The sequence below is a fragment of the Microtus pennsylvanicus genome, chromosome 14 (genome assembly GCF_037038515.1).
Source record: "Microtus pennsylvanicus isolate mMicPen1 chromosome 14, mMicPen1.hap1, whole genome shotgun sequence".
In the NCBI taxonomy this organism is placed as follows: domain Eukaryota; kingdom Metazoa; phylum Chordata; class Mammalia; order Rodentia; family Cricetidae; genus Microtus; species Microtus pennsylvanicus.
Genome location: NC_134592.1, coordinates 72,208,388 through 72,229,317, shown reverse-complemented (window position 1 = coordinate 72,229,317; position 20,930 = coordinate 72,208,388). Strand labels below are relative to the sequence as shown.

Below are 20,930 nucleotides of genomic sequence, written 5' to 3'. Positions count from 1 at the left end.
TATTCATGTTATAATAAAGATGAACCGTATAAACAGTTACCAAGCCAATGAAACAAATCAATGAGAAAGTTCCCATATCCTGATTCTGTTCCTTCCAAATGTCAACAGTAGGCAAACACGGAAGCATAAAAAGTGGGTAGTGACTGTTCAGCGCTGAGGGAAGGAAAAAGGATTGGTGTGGGAGGTCTTTCTGCCTGTGTGTTGCTTTTACTGGTCAATGAATAAAGAAACTGCCTTGGCCTGTTGATAGGGCAGAACTTAGGTAGGCAGGGAAAACTGGACTGAATGCTGGAAAAAATAAGTTGGAGAGAGAGATGTCATGGAGCTGCCAGAGACAGATGCTGGGAACTTTACCCAGTAAACCACTGCCATGTGGCGATACACAGACTAATGGAGATAGGTTAAATTAAGATGTATGTATGTTAGCCAATAAGAAGCTAGAGCTAAGGGGCCAAGCAGTGTTTTAATTAATACAGTTTTCTGTATGATTATTTTAGTTCTGGGTGGCCAGGATGAACAAGTGACCCTTCTTCCAACAAAGGATTGGTTGCTAATGTGTGTGGCTTTTCTTCTAGAGAGGAAAACAGTCAATATTGGGTTGTGATCATGATTGGTCAATGATGTATCTCTATTCAAGCTGTGTACTTCAAATTTTCATTTTCAAATAGCATGTATATGCATGTGTCTGTGTGCAGGCATAAAAAAGGTGGCCATGGAATCCAGAAGAGGGAGTAGGATCCCTGGATCTGGGGTGATAGGCGACTGTGAGCTGCATCATGTGGGCACTGGGCATGGAACTCAGGTCCCTTACAAGGACAATACATGCTCTCAATCCCTGAGAATTTCCAGTACTTTACGTGGATAAACTTTGCTTTAATTAACAACTTCACTAAGTTTTTCTTTAGCTACACTGAGATCTAGAAGTAACAAAAGATCAATAGATTAAACAAAATACTTTTTCACCTTCAAAGATAATTACTTGGAAACTATTATACTGTATTTCCTACAGAAATTTTGAAACAAGGCAATAAAAGATGTTCAATGCTTTGTGTTCTCTCTCTAGCTGTAAAAGTAATTTTTGTTCTCGAATGCATACTAGTACCTACAGCCCATGTGGAGGAAGCTCCTGTGGTTCTGAGAGAAGGCACAATTGCCCCCACAAGTTACCAGCTCCTTTCCCTCAAGCAATAGACCTTTCAAGCAAGGAAGGAAACAGGTTTCACTTTATTGCTCTTTTGACCAGTACTTTAGATCCCCAGGAAGTCATGCTATACCACAGAATGGTGATCTTCCATGCTTTGGCCAGGTCACCACTCTCCAAAGCCTAGAGCAAAGATGAGACCTACCATTTGTCCTGTGTACAAGATGTGTTGGAGTACAGTTGGTGTAGAAACTGTGGGAGTGGTCAGTAGCCAACCAATGACTGGTCCAGCGTGAGATGCATACCCTAAGAGGGAGCTTACCCCTGCCACTGCCCAAGCACCAGGACCTAGAGAACTACAATAGACCCAAACACGACTGACATCTAAAACAAGTCAATGAAACGATCCCTTATGATATTCTGCTCTGCTCATAGATTGATGCCTAGCCCAATGGTAAGAGAGACTTCATCCAGCAACTGATGGAAGCAGGTGCAGACACCCACAGTCAAACAATGGGTGGAGGTAAGAAAATCCTGTAGAAGAGGGGGAGGAAGGATTGTAGGAACCAGAGGGTCCAAGGAAACCCGCAGAATCAACTACCCGCAGAATCAACAGGCCCATAAAGACTGAGTGGATAACCAGGAACCTACGTGGGCCTGACAAAATCCCTCTGCATATATGTGACAGTTGTGTAGGTTGGTTTTCTTGTGAGACTCCTAACAGTGGGATCAGGGGCTGTCTCTGACTGTTACCTGCTTTTGGGACCCATTTCTCCTATGGGTGCCTCATCCAGCTTTGATAAAAGAGGAAGTGTCTAGTCTCACTGCAAGTTGATATACCATGGCTGGCTGATATACATGGGTGGTCTGTATATCTTCTTTTTTTTAAAGAGAAATGGAGGAGAAGGAGTGGATAGGGTGGGAGTTGGGAAGGGACTGGGAGGAGAGGAGGGAGGGGGAAATGTGGTCAGGGTGTGAAAGCAAATAAGAAAATAATGAAAAGATGTTTAAGCAAAATCTAATCGTGCTGTGTGATTTCAGAACCCACTGTATCCACTGCCTCACTTTAACAATCTCTTTCCTCAACCTACTAATTGCGCTCCCTGACTTTGGGTGAGTGATCCATATGTTACCCACAATTCCCACAACATCAAAATATTTCACAGATAATATCTCCCCTCTTGAAATACAGAGTACACCCTTAGAAAGACATCTTAACATATATATTCATTCATTCAACATAGACAGGGGGTCTGCTATATGCCAGAAACACAGAACATGAACATCCAACTGTATTGCCGTGAGGAACTGTAGGTTGGAGAAACACACAGGCACCCAAGCATTCTGCAGAGCAAGGGTGTGAAGTTGGCTCTACCCAGGGAAGCCAGCGGCAGTCAGGAGGCACACAAAGAGAGCAGGCATAGAGTGGCCAGTGCTGGCTCTGCGAAGAACACAGGGCTAATATCACCATAGTTAGAATGAGGCTAAGACACCAATGCAAATGAGCGATTGTTCTGTGTGAAACAATACTGCTGATCTCTTGAGAGCTCCTTTTCCTATTTCTTACAACTCTTTGAGGGGTTTGCTATTTTGTTCTCTACTTCTTAGTAAGAGGTACTTAGGTTTCATGCCCAGTGTGTCTACACTGACATATAACATACATGTAAAGATGTATCCGATTAGTCTGAAACAGTCTGGAAATTAAATTTTAAGCCATTAAGCATATGAGCCTTTATATTTCTGAAAATATTAAAAAGATCATTACAATAAGATGTGTGCCTCTTGGGAAGGGAGCACTGATTGAGTTTCTAGAGTGAAAGGGAAATGAGCTCATCACTGTCCTTTCTCCCGCAAAGTCCAGACGTCACATCCTGCTGTGGGTTATCTGTCAGGTGATGAGTAATCAGTCCAAACAAGTAGGAAGAATCTGAGATTTGGGTCAACATGATCTAACGTTGGCTTCTGGGCTCATATTTGTGAAGTGTAGCAGAGTGACTTCTAATAACATGTGAATATAAACATCAGACTTCAGAAAACGATTGCAAAAGACATCAGGTAGGTGACACGCATTTTGGAAAAGTTACATCTACAAAGTTGTTTCTAAACAGTTGTTAAGTAGGTGTCAAGTACTGCCATACCCCAGACGAACTATGCAGGATAGGGAATAAGTAATAAAAAAAAAAGCTGTGGAGACCTTGGGCTACTCAAAGCTTCTGTAATATGAAAGAGGTGCAAGGAAAAGTAGGCAAGGGCTTGGAGAAAGGGTGCAGAGGATGTCCTGAGAGTTCCAGGTCTTCCCTCTCCCCTTGAGCATACTACGAGATAAGCTTGTCTCTCATCTTCACACCAGTGAAACACACCTCCAACTGTGATTAGAGAGCCTGGCATGTGTAGACTGCTTTCCAACTCAAGCTTGAGAAATACAAAGGGTGATCATCAAGGGCATGAAGAACCCACTTGGGAAAGGATGTTTTAGCTCGGAAGGGATCTAAAGTACATGTCACGGGACCTGTATCGGGCCAGCAGCCAAAGGAAACATGACAAATAGCCTGGGACGATCTTAGAATTTGCCCATGTAAGACAGGCAGGATGATGGGGCAACTTGATCAGGAACTATACACTGAGCACAAGTCTGCTGGCTAATGCTGGCTAGCGTGAAGAAGAAACTAAGGTCCCAGAGGACAGGAAACTGGAAGTGAATATACTGTAAGAGGTGCCCTGCCAGACAAAGAGCTGGTCATTGGTCCAAAGCTGGGCAGCGCCTTGCGCAGTGATGCATTTCCTACCTCTGCACAGTGATGCGTTTCCTACCTCTGCGCAGTGATGCATTTCCTACCTCTGCGCAGTGATGCGTTTCCTACCTCTGCCCAGTGATGCATTTCCTACCTCTGCGCAGTGATGCGTTTCCTACCTCTGCACAGTGATGCGTTTCCTACCTCTGCCCAGTGATGCATTTCCTACCTCTGCTCAGTGATGTGTTTCCTACCTCTGCGCAGTGATGCATTTCCTACCTCTGCTCAGTGATGCGTTTCCTACCTCTGCGCAGTGATGCGTTTCCTACCTCTGCTCAGTGATGCGTTTCTTACCTCTGAGCTGTGATGCGTTTCCTACCTCTGCACAGTGATGCGTTTCTTACCTCTGCTCAGTGATGCGTTTCCTACCTCTGCTCAGTGATGCGTTTCCTACCTCTGCACAGTGATGCATTTCCTACCTCTGCGCAGTGATGCGTTTCCTACCTCTGCGCAGTGATGCATTTCCTACCTCTGCGCAGTGATGCGTTTCCTACCTCTGCACAGTGATGCGTTTCCTACCTCTGCGCAGTGATGCATTTCCTACCTCTGCTCAGTGATGCGTTTCCTACCTCTGCTCAGTGATGTGTTTCCTACCTCTGCACAGTGATGCGTTTCCTACCTCTGCTCAGTGATGCGTTTCCTACCTCTGCTCATTGATGCGTTTCCTACCTCTGCTCAGTGATGCGTTTCCTACCTCTGCTCAGTGATGCGTTTCCTACCTCTGCTCAGTGATGCGTTTCCTACCTCTGCGCAGTGATGCGTTTCTTACCTCTGAGCTGTGATGCGTTTCCTACCTCTGCACAGTGATGCGTTTCTTACCTCTGCTCAGTGATGCGTTTCCTACCTCTGCTCAGTGATGCGTTTCCTACCTCTGCACAGTGATGCGTTTCCTACCTCTGCGCAGTGATGCGTTTCCTACCTCTGCGCAGTGATGCGTTTCCTACCTCTGCGCAGTGATGCATTTCCTACCTCTGCGCAGTGATGCGTTTCCTACCTCTGCACAGTGATGCGTTTCCTACCTCTGCGCAGTGATGCGTTTCCTACCTCTGCTCAGTGATGCGTTTCCTACCTCTGCTCAGTGATGCGTTTCTTACCTCTGAGCTGTGATGCGTTTCCTACCTCTGCTCAGTGATGCGTTTCTTACCTCTGCTCAGTGATGCGTTTCCTACCTCTGCTCAGTGATGCGTTTCCTACCTCTGCTCAGTGATGCGTTTCCTACCTCTGCTCAGTGATGCGTTTCTTACCTCTGCGCTGTGATGCGTTTCCTACCTCTGATCAGTGATGCGTTTCCTACCTCTGCACAGTGATGCGTTTCCTACCTCTGCACAGTGATGCGTTTCCTACCTCTGCGCTGTGATGTGTTTCCTACCTCTGTGTAGTGATGCGTTTCCTACCTCTGCGCAGTGATGTGTTTCCTACCTCTGCTCAGTGATGCGTTTCCTACCTCTGCGCAGTGATGTGTTTCCTACCTCTGCTCAGTGATGCGTTTCCTACCTCTGCGCTTCTTTCCCCACCTTCACCATGAGAGGAACTTGACTGAGCTGGAGAGCAGGGACAGAGCATGCAAACAAACAACGAGGCTAGTCATGGAAATCCACACACAGCGGACCTCAGCCAGGAAGTGAGTGATGCCTTTTTACTTGGAATAAAGCTTAGCCGTCACACTGAGAATTCCAGTCATGAAATTATCTAAAGCCAACGTGGCTTGAAGATTGTTACCTGTTGATGTGTCAGACAGTACACGGGGCCCTCGTATCACCCCCAGTGGAGGGTCTGACTTTTCCCACAGTAATAGCTGGAGTAGGCAGAGGTGAAAGACATTAAGGTTGGCTTGCTCATAACATCCTACCAAACCCACATAATTCATATAAACACTCCTATAGTAATTATGAGCAGCAAAGTCACCCAAGAGGAGAGAAATGTGGGCCCCATCTTAGTGTGAGAGGGTTAAAAGACACAGTGACACATGTGGCTGGTGCGACCTCAGTCTCTGTCCACAGACTGAAGGCCTGCTCTGTGGCTGTGCCTGGAAGCTGACACCGGCCACAGGAAAGTGCTGGGACATCATCCTTGTCACCACCTCTTACTCTCTGAGGCATCGTGATAGCAAGTAAGCTATCCAAAATAATCCGTGTTTATTTGAATTTCAGACTGAAAGAAATGGATGTGTTTTCTGACGATTCCTAAATGAAATACTGAAAACGTAAGAAGAATAACTACAAACAACGATTGAACTTAAAGATGGCTGACTACACGGAGTTCCCCAGGGCCCCCTTTTTTAATGAAGAGAAATGCCGTCTGTATTTGAAGCCTGAAGCCTACCGAACATGCAAACGTTCTTTAAACAGCTTTTAAAAATGTTTTATCGCTGGTGCTTGTTTATTCTGGTCTCATATATTGTTAAAAACTTATAAATGCTGGATTCTTTCAAGTTCAGCAGCTGGTGGGCTCACTTGTAAAAAGAAATATAATTGTAACTACATGATGAAGTTCAACTAAATATTTACCAAGCCCCTAAAATACAAAAAACCCAATGTAAAACAACAGTTAGCATGTGAATAAATAAAACTTTTATATTCTTGTTTTAAATTACAAAAGTAACAGTATGCTTGTGGCAAAAAACTTCAATGGGAAAAGAAACAAAAGAAAGCCAGGCTTTCTCCTTCTCACTCTGTGCCTCAAGACACTCGTCCTGGAGACCATATTTACTTGTCCTGAATACCCTTCACATGTATAGTGACACACTGTTTCTATGTTTTAGTGTATTACATATAAGACAGATGCTGACATAAGATTATAAACCTGATAGGCACTTTATTTTTTTTTTACATATGTAATAGAGAAAATTGAGAAAGAGATGAATTTAAAATATACCAGGAGGGTTCGTGCTAGAGATAAAGTTGTTTTAAAGTTGACAAAGCTGTAGGATAAGAATCTGAAAATTTCCACAGAATTTACTCTACCTGTGTAAACCAGGGTCTCATAGAGACCTAAAATACTAAACTAACAGGTATCCAAAAGAGCTTCTCCTAATTTCAAAATAGCCATAAACATATTTGTTGCTAAAGTAGCTGGGAATTTGAACACAAAATTTTTTCTTAGCTTAAATTAAAATGCTGTAGCTTGCTTAAGAATCCTTCTTGAGTCTAGTGGATTTCTTCCTGAGTCATTGCCAGGTTGATTTTCTCATGAGATCCTATCCAGAAATTCTAAATGAACAGAAATATCAATAGCTTTCTTAATAATATAACACACAGAAAACAAACTTTTAGAAAGACTGTCTAAGCCACTAGAAAATCAGGCACTAATTACTGCATTTATTTAGTAACTCCCATGAGTAATTTATCTCATCTTCCTTAAAGTCATTCAAAATTTATCTCATCTTCTATGGAATTATGAATTATTACCAAAATTTTAACAGACACATGCAAATGTGTGGGGAAACAGTGAGAAACAGAAGTTTTATTGAGTTAAATATCCACATAAGTGACAGTAAAATTTAAAATCTTCAACTTACTTCCAGGGAAACACTTTTCCATATGTGGAGTTTGGCTGCTGGCTTCCAAGATGGAATGAGGCAGAAATCAGGGAATCTAATTAAGGATCAAGAGAACATCTGGAAAACCAGCAAATATTATTTAGACAGGAAGATGCTCTGGACTTTTTCAACACATTTTTTTTTGTTTATGGGTGTATATGCATTGGGTGTGTGTGTCACGGCTTGCGGTAGGGGTGTGTGCCTCAGTTCCATCCTACCACAATGTAGATCCCGGGGACAGAAGTCAGTTCATCAAGCATGGCTGCAAGTGTCCTGATCAGCTGAGCTACTGCACGAGCCCCTTTGGATTTTTGATGACATAGTTATCATTAGGATCACACCATATTAATATTACATATTTTAATATTCTTAAACATCTTAAGCTCAACGGTGAGAAAAGTCACAATTTTGGATATTTTCTCCTTTGCATTGCTTTTCCATGAGTGCCTCATTCATCTCAGAGCATAAGCATAGATGGAAAGAGTGAAGGAATGGTTTAATGAAAAGCAAGGCCAAGGAATCGACCTGCCTTTGCCTATTCTGAGTGGCTACAACAAAATACCTCAGTCTGTGGTATTTGAAAAGCCTGGGGCTTTATTTTGGCTCATGGTTCTGGAAATGATAGAATCTACACTCACGTAGCCACCTGCGTCAAGGGCCACCTGCTGGGCCACAGCGTGGCCAAGGGCAGTGCATCCGGGTTAAATGTGTGGCGGCATCTGGCAGCACTGGCAAATGTAGTGTGGCCTCAGTGTCCTGCTCTGTAACTGATAATCAATCTCAAAGTCAGAGGTCCCGCCCCCAGGGTCTCCCACTGCCTCCTGGAGGTCCAGCCACCTCAGGGTACCATTGTAACATGACTGATAGACCACTGCTTCTATGCTTAAGTCACACAAATGCTAACTACTGTTTCCAGTTACAAGAAATTTGACGATTTCTTGCTATAGTTACAGAAGACATAACATGACCCCACAGTAATTTTATTTAAATGCAGCCATGATTTGAGGAGGAAGCTTGCTGAGAGTCCACAAGAATAACCTGTAATTTTGGAACAGAGGGGGAGCTTTTATTACAGAATTTTTCCTCTCTCTCTCTCTCTCTCTCTCTCTCTCTCTCTCTCTCTCTCTCTCTCTCTCTCTCTCTTATTTTCATCTTTCCTTCCTTCCTTCCTTCCTTCCTTCCTTCCTTCCTTCCTTCCTTCCTTCCTTCCTCTTTTTTTTTCTTTTCAAAGATAGGATCTTAGGCAGCTTCTAGCTTGGGAGAAGCTCACACCATGTTTGTAGTCCAGTATAATGTTGACACCTTATCCTTCAGCCTTCCCCCTCAAGAGCTGGAATTATAGCATGTTTGACCATGACTGAATTTATATATACACATATACAGGATTTTATATAGCCTAGGCTGGCCTTGAACTTCTGACCATCCTGCTGCCACCTTCCAAATGCACATATTACAGAAGCATACACCACACCTGGGGACAAAATTTTTGATGACTTATTTTCTCTAATTAAAAGTTACCGTATTTTTATCATAGAAAAAAAACCAAAAACATAAGAAAAAAGAAAACATGACTTTTACCATCTATAAACAATGTGAGATTCATATTCGAAGTCTACATACTATGAGATCAACAAGTGTAAAACACTTCTCATCTTGGTCTTTTGAGTATGATAACACACCTATTACCACGTTATAAAAAGTCAAGCTGTCTATAAACCTGACGAGACGATCTAAGCCATAAACTCATAGTGATTAATTTCACGATATTTTTACTGACAGACATTTAAAATTCTTTCAGTTTGTGACTTTTAAGTGTCATTTAGGATCAAGCCTACAGAATATGTTTGACAAAAGTAGGAAATGCAAATAAAAATCGGAAAATGTAATCAACAATTGTATCTTTTGGCCTAAGGTATCTGTACACAGGACTTTGAATGTGTGTGTAATAGAATAGGATACTATTCAAAGTACTTTCTGTATAAAAATTATTTTCCATTATTTCTAGTGTCAGTATTATCCACCAGCATTGTCTCATCTAAAGGACATAAACGACTCTCACACAATTCCCTTTAATTGCCCCAAATTAGCCATTAGAATAGTGTGTCAATAATTAGCAATGGCTCCAACTTTAGTATCAGACTTGGGGAGGCCTGTCCAATCCTTTGCCACAAGTAGCACTGCTGAAATGGAGATTTCTGTGTGTAAGGCATTTTCTATAATTAGAATTGTTTCCTTAGGAGAAGTTCCCAGAAATGGAATCAATGAATCAAATGCCATGAACTTGTAAATCTCTTGATACCTACTGCCAAATGGCTTTCCAAAAGCATTGGACCAAATTACATTTCCAGCAGCAGAGCATGAGAAAGTTTTGAGAAAATGACTAATGTTAAACATTAAAGGAGACTTTTGAACACAGTTTGAATGTGATGTCAAGAAACAATGAAACCGTAGAACTTCTCCTGCATATGTCACTTATCTGCCCGGTTCGGGTCAGTGGGCTGTACATAGAGAACTGAGCCAGTTAAGGGCTATGATTTGAACACAACAACGTTCCTCACGGGCCTCACTGTGTCGTGTTTTTGAACACTTGGTCTCCAGGTGATGTGGTTGTTCGGAGGTTGTAGAATATTTAGAATATAGAGACTAGCTGGTAGCCACGGGGCACTGGGAATGGACCTTAAAGTTTAGGACTGGAAGCTTTTCCAGCGAGATCTCTATGTTTTCTGATATTCAGTGATGTCAGAAGCTCCTGCCTGAAGCTCTCAGCGACATGGAGCTGTTCCATCATGTCTGCCTTTCCATAGAGGACGCAACATCCAGAGCCATGAGCCCAAACTAGTCTTTCCTCCCATAGGTAGTGTCTGTCAGTTTCTCTGCTACGGAAATGAGAAAAGTAACTAACAGAATAAGGAAGAACAGCAAAACTCGACCGATAAGAGATGATTCCAACTGGGTATGCACATGATGATACATACACACCCAGCATTTACAAGGACAAAGTTAAGGATCGTCTAACGCAGTCCAGGACGAAGGTTCAAAAAGTACTCTTAGCAACAGTATGGCTTACCCCAAGTTAAATAGAAGTTATGAAGGAAAGAAAAGGGTGAAGACAGTAGAAGACAATCACAGCAGAAGGGTCAGCATGTGTTCTGAGTCCCTTGAGAACAGGGAGGGTAATTCACACATCTGTTACTCTTGGTGCCCAAGAATACACAGATGTTGCAAATATAAACTTACAGGAGGCCCCAAGTGGATTAACAGGAGAATTAGTGTGATTTAAAGTCAGCACAATGCACAGAGCTCTATAGTGGCTCTCTTGCTGGTATTTATCATACTTTGCCACAAATACCGCTAAGAAACGCTGAGCCTGCAGCTGCCGGCTGGAAAGGCAAAATGGAGAGCACTCACCACTCTAGCCATTGGTACTGGCACAGAGAACGAACCAGCTTTCTTTCCCTCTCCACGAAGACTTCTCTTTAAAGAACTGTAATTCAAATGGCCCAACCAGTGGTCAACTGGAACCAGTGGTCACCTGAGACCAAAGCACTCACTTCTGAAGACTAAGACTGAGCTCACAGGAACACGCAGGGGAAAAGATAAGTTCTCACAGCTACAGCCTGTTCTCAATTGTTTGGTTGGACTTTTTGAAGTCTCCAGTATGGATTGCCTTTAAAAGTTTCTTCTTAAAACAAAATTGCTATCATTTATTTTTTACTGAATTTTTACACATCATTAAAGCACAGCCGTTTAGCCTCTAAGACAAGCATACTGCTCTTAGGGAAAAAGGCATCCCCCAAACATAGGATTTTTAAGATGTTTATTTTACAACGAAACAGGCCACAGAAAAATAAACACAGTTCCGAGTTAAAAGGAGCAGGGGCATTAGGTTTCAGAATTATCGTAAAGCAGGAAGCTTGTGAGGGTATAACAGAGGATGAAAGCAGTCCCGGCCCTGGAGGCTTCCTGCTGGCTGCTGGCGGAGGCCATGCCAAAGCACACAAGGCTTTATACAGTGTGCGTGCACACACACACATGCGTGTGCACACACACATACGTGTATGCACACACACAGGCGCGCACACATACATGCACACACACAAACACACATGTGCACGTGCATACACACAAACACACACGTGCACGTGCATACACACAAACACACACATGTGCACGTGCATACACACAAACACACACATGTGCACACATGTGCACGTGCATACACACAAACACACACATGTGCACACACACAAATGTGCACGCTCACAGCACTTGGTCCATGCCTTTGTGGCTCAGCTAGTCTCTCTCAAAACATCTAGTTCAGAAATGAAAGACAAAACGAAAAGTACAGAGTTAATTCAGCCAGTCTTGACTCTACCTTGCTTCCAAGACACTTGGATTGGAAAGGGACTTTAAAGCTGGTGCATATTCACGTTTTCTACTGACAGAGTGTCGTCTCGGAGAGTCATCGTCTCCCTGATGATAACTCTACATGTTACACACGCTTTCATGCCCAGAACAGCTCACTCCTCCAGGGGTGCTAATTGAATTTCTCTCTAAACAATCCATTTAAAACAGCTTCTTAGAGCAAGACTGGCTGTAAATCTGGCTCAGGGTATCTATCCACTGTGGTAAAGAAAGCATGCCGTGCCCCCAGGTACAGCCACATTCCAAACCAAGGAGTGCAAGACTATGCCAGTGGGGGAAGGGGTGCACTGCGCCTTGGTCATTATTTTCTCTTCCTCAAAAGGCAGCAGCAGCTTCTGCTGAGCCTGAGCAGCCACTGCACAAAGGGAAACTGTGTTTATTCAGCTCTGTTCTCAGCAGTCTGCTTGCACAGGGTTTTAGTATATTTTTTCTTTCTTTTTTTCTTCCTTCCTCCCTCCCTTCCTTCCTTTCTTTCTCTCTTTCCTTCATGCTTTTTTTCTCTTTTCTCTCTTTGATGCACTAAGTTGTGGCCACTGTGGAGCCTGCCAAATGAGGTGATAAAACATAGAAGCCTGCATTCCAGAATACAAACAAGAAATGACCCAAGCACACATAGCATATGTGAATTAACTTCCAAATATCTTGAAGATTCAAAGAAAAGAAAATCTGAATATGATGCTCACTTTGTCAGATCATGAAAGTATTTTACTAACAATTTACATTTTACCTGCCATGCTATATGCTCTTGTTATATAAATATTTGATGTCCTTAAATAAAATATATAGACAAATTAGATCAGGAGTATAAATTTTCATATTAGTCACAGCCTGAAACACAATCGTACATGCATAATTTTAATCGGAATTATCACAAAGAATTATTTGATAATTCCAGCAAATACTCAAAGTTTTTTCACAAGCCTGGGCACAAAAGAAAATAAAGGAAAGACACATACTTTATATATGCTACAAGAACAAACATGATTATAATAAAGATCAGAAGATTATTTTCTCCATGACACAGCAATGCATAAACAAAATGAACAACCAAACACTGAATTTGCATTCGGTGCCTTGCGATGAGAGCGACAACATCTCACCAACACAGCACACCAGCACCTGCTGCTCAAACTGGCAATGACCCCAGAAAAATGGTTAAGCTAGCTTTTTTAAAAAAAAAAATTAAAGCAATGCTGGTTCTTCTGAAACTTAAGCAACAAAAACAGGACTAGATTTTCTCAGCAGGCCAAATTCTGAAAAAAAAAAAGTGACCTTGTTTGTCGGTATAAAATAGTATAAAAATAAGGGGTTACAACAGATTATCAAATCCTTCACACCTGCTTCCGTTGATGCTAGGCTATGTGTTTAGCAAGAGGGTGCTTTCTCTGGTGTCTTTGCTTGGTCAGGAGGACAGGACAAGCACCTTTTCTCCACCTCAGTAGCTGCTCTTTCTTGGTCTGTGTCTCTGCTTCTCTCCTCCCAGATCTCTTAATTCTGTAGCTCCTGGTTTCCCCCTTGGTCCCCGTCTTTATCTACAGTCTTTTTCTCCCTGAGCTCATCTAGGGTCATGGGGATTGTCTCAGATGTACGTCTCTAGTCAGAAATCAACTCCTGAACTCCCAATTCATACATCAGCCTGCGTACAGGCACCATCTACCAGTACTATCCACTTGAACATAATTTGTGCATCTACAGACTTTTCCATGTGGTTGTTGGTAACTCTTTACTTGTGCTTTCTCAGCCCAAAGGTATCAGAGAATATCCCCCACCCTTTCCCTCCTCTCAGAATCCATATTTGAAGGTCATTACACCCCTGAGATCCAACCCATCTGCTGCCTGGAGCCACAGACCACTGAGTTCCATTGCCAAGAAGTACCTGTTTTAGATGCACTACGGTTTCTTTAGCAACTACCAATTTTTGAAGGGACCATGGCTGTTTACTGTTTGAGACAATTACAAACTTTAGCGAATGACTGTGTATTGTTTTTCTGTGTGTGCCTACACTTTGATATCTGTTGGTTAGATTCCCAGATATGTATCTACTGGATGAAATGGAAAATATAATCTATATTTCTTAACATAGAGCGAAATGTCCCCAGAATGACAGTATCATTTTACATTCCCACCACCAAGGTATATGAACTGATTTCTTTGCATGATACCCTGAATTTGGTATTGTCATTTTTTTATTTTAACTTGTAGCTGTTCTAATAGGCATGCATTACTCTTTCATCTGATCTTATCATCTGCCTGAAGGCTAATGGTGTTAAACAGCTTTTCCTGTACTCATTCATGTTTCATGGACCCTCTTCAGTGAGCTGCCTCAAAGTTTTTGAAGTTTTCTTATTGCCCTGTTTATTCATTTTGCCATTGACTTTCTACCTTATACAGTTATCTGTTGTCAGGTGGAAATGATGCTTTTGTACATAGGCAAGGTTACATTCAGACTGGCATGCATTTATTAAAAGAATAATCCTAAAAGCTTATTATACAACATGTACAAATACCACCATTAAACAACTGAAAAAATAGCTTTTGTTGTTTCCTCCTTAGACTGTGAGCATCTACATCTTCTCTATTATACCTCTATTAGAAATATAAGTAATAACCTAATAGGCTCAAATATATATTCTGGTTTTTGTATACACTCAGGATCCATATAGCATACATTATCATAGGTCAATAGCATACACACTTCATACACTATTCTCAATTTTTATATTACTGGAACTACAGCCTCTGGGCTATCTTATCTTCTTTACAATTGGCAGAATGGTGACCAATAGATTTCCTTTTAGAATGTTTCTGAGATTCAACTATATCTTTATTTACTGAAAAACTAACTTTTTTATATGAAGCAGTGCCTTTTTGCTGTTTTTTGGGTTTTTTGTTTGTTTGTTTGTTTGTTTTGGAGACAGAGTTTCTCTGTAGAGTCCTGGCAGTCCTGGAACTAGCTCTATAGACCAGACCAGGCTGGCTTTGTACTCAGAGATCCTCCCACCTCCAGGACTAAGGGTCTGCACCACCACCCACCACCACCCAGCTGGTGGCATTGTCTTTTGAAAAGGGTTTAAATCTTATCAGCTCTTTGTCACAAAATGATGCTATCTTAGCCTAACTTCAAGCTTAGAAGTGATGTTCAAGCCACTCTGCCTTTCCTACGTATTTTAAAGTTAGGGTTGCGGTCTGTCATACGGCTGATGACCACCAGTTTACAATTATCATCTCTGCCACTGCGTCAGTCAAGTCAGGGAATGAGCTCATACAGGCCACCCCAGTAGACAGAATAAACAGCGGAATCGACTGGAACGAATGGGTTGACCACACAGAAAAAAAACAGAGGCGAGGTAACCCAGAGTCGGCTACCTAAAGAAGGAATATAGTGTATTGGAGCATAGATACTGGGCCTGTTACCACAGACTAAAAAATCTAGAAAGAGACCCAATGGATAATCTTCACTACATAAAACCGGAGCTGTGAAAATCAATCTAGGAAAATGGGGAATATGTGGTCAATAAAAGGATACGAAGCCAGTATAGATGTTGGGACCACTGTGTAAGGGGTGTCCTAGAGATAGAACCTTGAGTGGGTTTGGGGCCAGTAAAAGAATGTCTAGGCATATCCTTCAGTCTTCACCCAACATTTCCCATTAGCTGAACCTGACAAAGGCCCGGGAAAGTGCCGGGAGGGGATATTTGCTGGAATCCACCATTTGCAAAGCCAAGCAAAGAGAAGGAGATGTGCAGAGAGTAGCCAACCCAGCCGTGATCGGGACTCATGGATTAAAACTGATCAGGTAAAGAGAAGAAAGACAGATTTCAATAGAGGACTGCATCTTAGCAGCTCTAATAGAAGGCCAAAGTTCAAAACTACTGCAAAAATTTAGCTTTACTGACCGCAAGTGAATATTATCTATGGCAACTAAGATCTCAAAATTAAAAAAAAAAAAACTCTATCACAGTTTAGCAAATCCAGAGGGCACACACTGGATAAAACTTCACTGTGAACAAAGTCAGGTGGGGGAAGATAGAGCCTGTGATGACTCAGTTATTCCTCAGCTCTGACCCGTGGAGTGCTATTAGCTATGGACACGTCTGACCCACTGATGAGCTGACATCCTCCATCGCTATGAACATAAGTACAACATCAACTATGAACAAACCAAAGCGCTTGTCCTTTAAGTGGCAATATGCTACGTAAGCTTCATCCTGGCTGAGAAAATCTAATAGAACACTGAGAGTGAGGAAATGGAAAATATAATGAGCCTGAAACATGGAAATGGAAAGGCCAGGTGACATCTCCTGATTTCTCTTCTGATGTCAGATACTTAGCGCTACCTAGCCAAAGCCATAGGAAAACGAGAAAAGGTTCTATTACAAGGTCACAATGGACAAAACCAAGAAGCAGACACACCCATGGAATGCAGAGGCTGCAGAGCCTGTGGATTCCTTGCCAAGAGCTACTTCCCCCACTACATCAGGAATGCTGTGTCAGGGCTTTTCCTGAAATCGTGTTCTTATACTAAAAGGATCTATTTTTTACTTGAATGAAAGAGAAAGACTAAGTCTGCAGGGAATATCTCTTTCCAGCCTCTGTGTGGTCATGGGTGAGGACCTGTGGCGCTTGGCAAACAGGGTAGGAAAGAAAGCAGCCAAAATGTAGGAGATCCTCGAACTGTTCCCTTTCACACGGTCGCTCAGAAGACTACGGTTTTGTCACACATGAAATGAAAGGAAGGATAGATATTTATACTGTTTTTAAAATAATAAGCTAATATATCAGACTACAAGGTAAATCTCAAATACTAAACTCAAGAACTTTTAACCCAGAAAAAAAAACTCACAAACCAAACAAGGAAGAGATCCAAGCTTTATGGCCCAGCCTTACCTACCTCGCCTTGTGGATTAGGGACTGGTGAAGCAGTAGAGTGCTCACGCTTCCCTCTCAGCACACACACCTCTGCCACCCATCCACACCACACTCTCAGGGTACTTATTACCTGTGTGGAATTTCCCTCAGCTCCAAAAGACATTTGCTGGGCTCTCCACACTTCATACCTGGAGGAGGTTCTGTGTAGGGTGCTTGAGATATGAAGTGTTGAGACAGAATCTCAAGGACCCAAGCTCTAGTGTAATAGTTCCGAAGTCTGTCCTTTATAGGGTCATAAGTATTTTAGAAAGTTTGCTACTACAATGAGGCAAGAAGAAATATCCCATTGGTTCACTTTCCTGAGCTGCCAAATATAAAAGGCTGAACTATTTACACGCTTACAAGTTAACACCTCCAGACATTTCTCCTGGGTTTTCAGAAGATGGCTGATTTTTTTGATATCAGGCTCCAAAATCACAGTTTTGCCAAGATACAATATGATGAATGGAGAAAGAAGCTAATATTGAAATAACAAACTGCTTTGGGCTGTGTCATTATGTATCCAAGGAACTTTAAAATATAGCATAGCATCCACCCTGAGATACCTAGGTACATAGTCTGGGAACTGCAAACACAGGATTCCTCGACATTGGTACCACTGACATATTACTCATGTATTACACCAGAGAAAACTTTTGTTGCGGGAAGCTGCCTTAAACATTTGCAGAATGGTGTTTACCCACGAGAATTCCAGTCACTGAAGAGACTATGCCACCAGGCAGGTGGTTGTATCCATACCACAACTTCAAGACTAAATACTGACGATGACCAAATACACACCTCTGTTCTAACCTTAGATTTTGTGACTAAAAACCTTTACACTGATGTCTAGCTGGCATCTCCCACCTAACAGACCCCCAAGGATGTTTTCATCACTAAACACCCTTCACCCAATATTCACATATCAGTAAATAATAAAATCTACCATACCCAGACCCAAACTGCAAGTCACCCTAAAAGTTCTGTTTCTATTAAAGTATTCAATATTGTCAGCTCCTCCAAAACATCACTCAAACTGAGTAATTGCTTGGCCTGACCAATGCGTCTCCGGCGTCCATGCCACCAGTAATCCCTCATCTAAAATATGGCTATGGCTCTGACTGTCTTATTCTGACATTTGATTTTGGAAGCAGAAATAAGACAATTGGCTTATTCAAACATAATCAATAAGATCATGGCACTCACATGCTTAACTCTATACCTCAAATGGAAGTTGGGGTTTTTGCAATATTTCAAGGGCTGTGATCTCTGCTGTTTGGATGTGCCCTCCAGTCTGATTCCTCGAGCTCTTCTGCGTACCCCAACTTCAGCTGCTCATTTTCTGTTCCTGGACTATACTAAGTTGTAGGAATCCCTGAGTAAATGAATACCTGAGTGAATGAATGCTGTTGACATGGGCAAGGTCATTTCAAGGACCCCAATGCCTCAGACCCATGGGAGCCTTCAGGAGTGAGGCTCAGAAGGCTGGCAAAGACTTCTTTTCAGCGTGCAAATGTTGTGTGCACAGGAAATGTCCACTGTAGCTGTATCCACCGATGTTAATGGCTTGACAACTGCTCTCCTACAGTGGTTACTCCCGCCGTGATCAGCTAAAGGTGCGTCCTCGTTCAGCTGTGCACGGAGAACCTTTCTTCTTTATCTGTAAGTAAACAACACACCTTTTCCCCCAGCTGTGCGCAATAACCCTGCCTCCTTGTTCAAGTCTACATAACAAACATGCTGAGCTTCCAGCATTGTGCGGCTTCTCTATTTAAGCACCCTCTCCACCCAACCCCACTTTTCTGTGTCTGCCTGTCATTTCTTTATGCCTTTGCTGTCTCTAGTCAGGGCTCTGAGACCCGAACCCTGCAGGGATGTGGCAATGAGGAAGGGCTGGACTTTTAGATACATAGTTTCTTATGTCTAGATTGGCTTCCTTCAGATATCACTACTGCTAGCTCACTTGCTCCTTGGGGGTTCCTGAACAAAATTACTTCTTAAGGTAAATTTAATTTAAAGTTTCTTTTTTAGCCAGGCAGTGGTGGCACATGCCTTTAATCTCAGCACTCGGGAGGCAGAGGCCAGACTGGTCTACAAGAGCTAGTTCTAGGACAGGTTCCAAAGCTACAGAGAAATCCTGTCTCGACAAAGAAAACAAAACAAAGTTTTTTTTTTAAGAAATACTTTTTCTCACTAGGATGAACACCCAATGAAAACAGAAAATTTGAAAACTGACTAAGATAGTATATAGCAAGCACCTAATAGCACATGTAAAGCTTGTGGGTAGCTCAACTCACTTAATTTGAATAAATAAAAATCAGAAGAGATAGACATATATATGTAGGAAGGACAGAAGGAAGGCACCTGATGCCATAGGGCACAGAACGGCAAGGGGTGATGGTTAGAGACTGCTTTCTGGCGAAGAAAACACTTCATCTTGGTCTTGAGAAAAAAGCAAAAGAGAAAATTCCAGCTGGAAATGAGTTTGGTGGGTCCAAGATCAGGTGGGCAAAGACGAAGGCTAGTTGAGAAAACCAACCCTAAGAGGTCAGAGGAGGGGTCAGTGGAGGAGGAGGGGTGTCCTACATAGTAGTCCTTAGCTTTGACTCTTGACATATGTCCAGTGCAGTACACAAATAAAGAGTCCTATTCTACCTGCAATATATTAAAATCACAGTGTGCGAGTTAAGCACAAATGAGAACTTAGAGACTAAAGGTCTGTCAGACAGAATGGTGAAGGGTATCTTACCATGAATGAGTGCTCTTCCACACCAGTATCTTCAAAGTATTAGACAACATTGAAGTAAGAAATACCAAGGCCAGAACATTCTCTCGAATTATTAAACATCTTAGAAAACAAGCATATTCAAAGTGTGGCATCAATATGCCGTGAGTTATTTTATATTTCCACTATTGCTGAGATTTTGATTGCTTCTAATTTGCCATCATAAAAACTAGTGACAGCAGTATAATCTACATACTTCTTTATTAATTTTTGAGTACAGCACTCCCTCAGGGTAAATTTCAGAGCTAGAGCTACTCTGTGAGAGCGCTTATAAACGCTTTCCAGCTCTAAACCATGTATTAATGATCCTGCAGAAAGAACCTGGCCACTCACTCTCTCCACCAGTAAAAGATGAGCCTATCTGCCAAATGCTTTTCAATATTATGTTGAATATTTTATATTTTAATATTTTAAACTGTATATTATGAATCAATTTCAGATTTCCTATTTATAGCGAAATTCAACTTTGTTTTATGTGTTTACTGTCACTTGGTAATCTTTTTTTAATTGTCTCACATATTTTTAGCAAGAATTTTTCTGTATTATGAATACCACTAACATTGAACAGCATTCCTTTCTCATGGTAAACATTGGTTAACTTAAGCCCACTCTGGTCGAAGAGATCTATATATATATTAGCTCATTTAATCTTTAAAACAGTCCTATAGATATTTAACACTAATTTTACAGATGAGGGAAAGGAGGTATAGAAGAGTTTGACTATGCTCTGAAGATGGAGGTGATGTTTGCTCAGATGTATAGTTCAGCCTATCTAACAAAAAAGTTCTTAAAGGAGCTGAGTTCCATTTCATACCCACTACCTATCTAGAGTGCGTTCGTCACGAGTCTGAGGACATCTTCCCATGTGAAGATGGTTCTTTGTCCCATGTTCCTTCTGGCAATTTCTGGAGGCCTTTTTTAATCAGTGGAGGAGGAGGAATGTCCTTCCAGGAAGGGGAAGTGGTTCTGTGGCACAAGGTGGGGATGAAGGCCAGGGAGGCTGCCAAGAAGTCTATACTGTTGGGCATCACCCTGCCACAAAGCGTTGGCCAGACTAAAAATGTGAATGGCACGGGGACTTGAAAACATTGATTTAAGCGGATATATATGCTCGCTATGTGGAATTTGGATCTCAGAAACACTGCCAATGCCAGAGAGAGAGATTTGGTATAAACAATATGGAGTCGCTGTGAACATATGCTGTTCTCTAAAACCCCACTCACTGGCAGCTCAATATCAAATTTATTATTAAGTTTTTTTTCTGAATTAAAAAGACTACACCATATGAACGCTTAGACACATAGAATTTGTTTTCAAAGGACCCGTGTTTTTTAGTAATTG

The 20,930-nt window shown here is 41.9% G+C and overlaps 1 protein-coding gene across 33 annotated transcripts in view; it reads right to left on the bottom strand.

Moving 5' to 3' along the window:
* Hdac9 (histone deacetylase 9) overlaps positions 1-20,930 on the bottom strand; it is an 834,213-nt gene that overhangs the window by 383,994 nt on the left and 429,289 nt on the right. Inside the window, exon 1 of one of the 33 annotated variants that reach the window (XM_075948429.1) lies at positions 7,451-7,517. The exons of the other annotated variants lie outside the window; for them this stretch is intronic. Within the exon in view, the coding sequence (XP_075804544.1) occupies positions 7,451-7,472 (22 nt within the window). The 5' untranslated portion in view covers positions 7,473-7,517. Of the gene's footprint in view, positions 1-7,450; positions 7,518-20,930 lie in introns of those variants that run through there. 33 annotated transcript variants of the gene reach the window in all.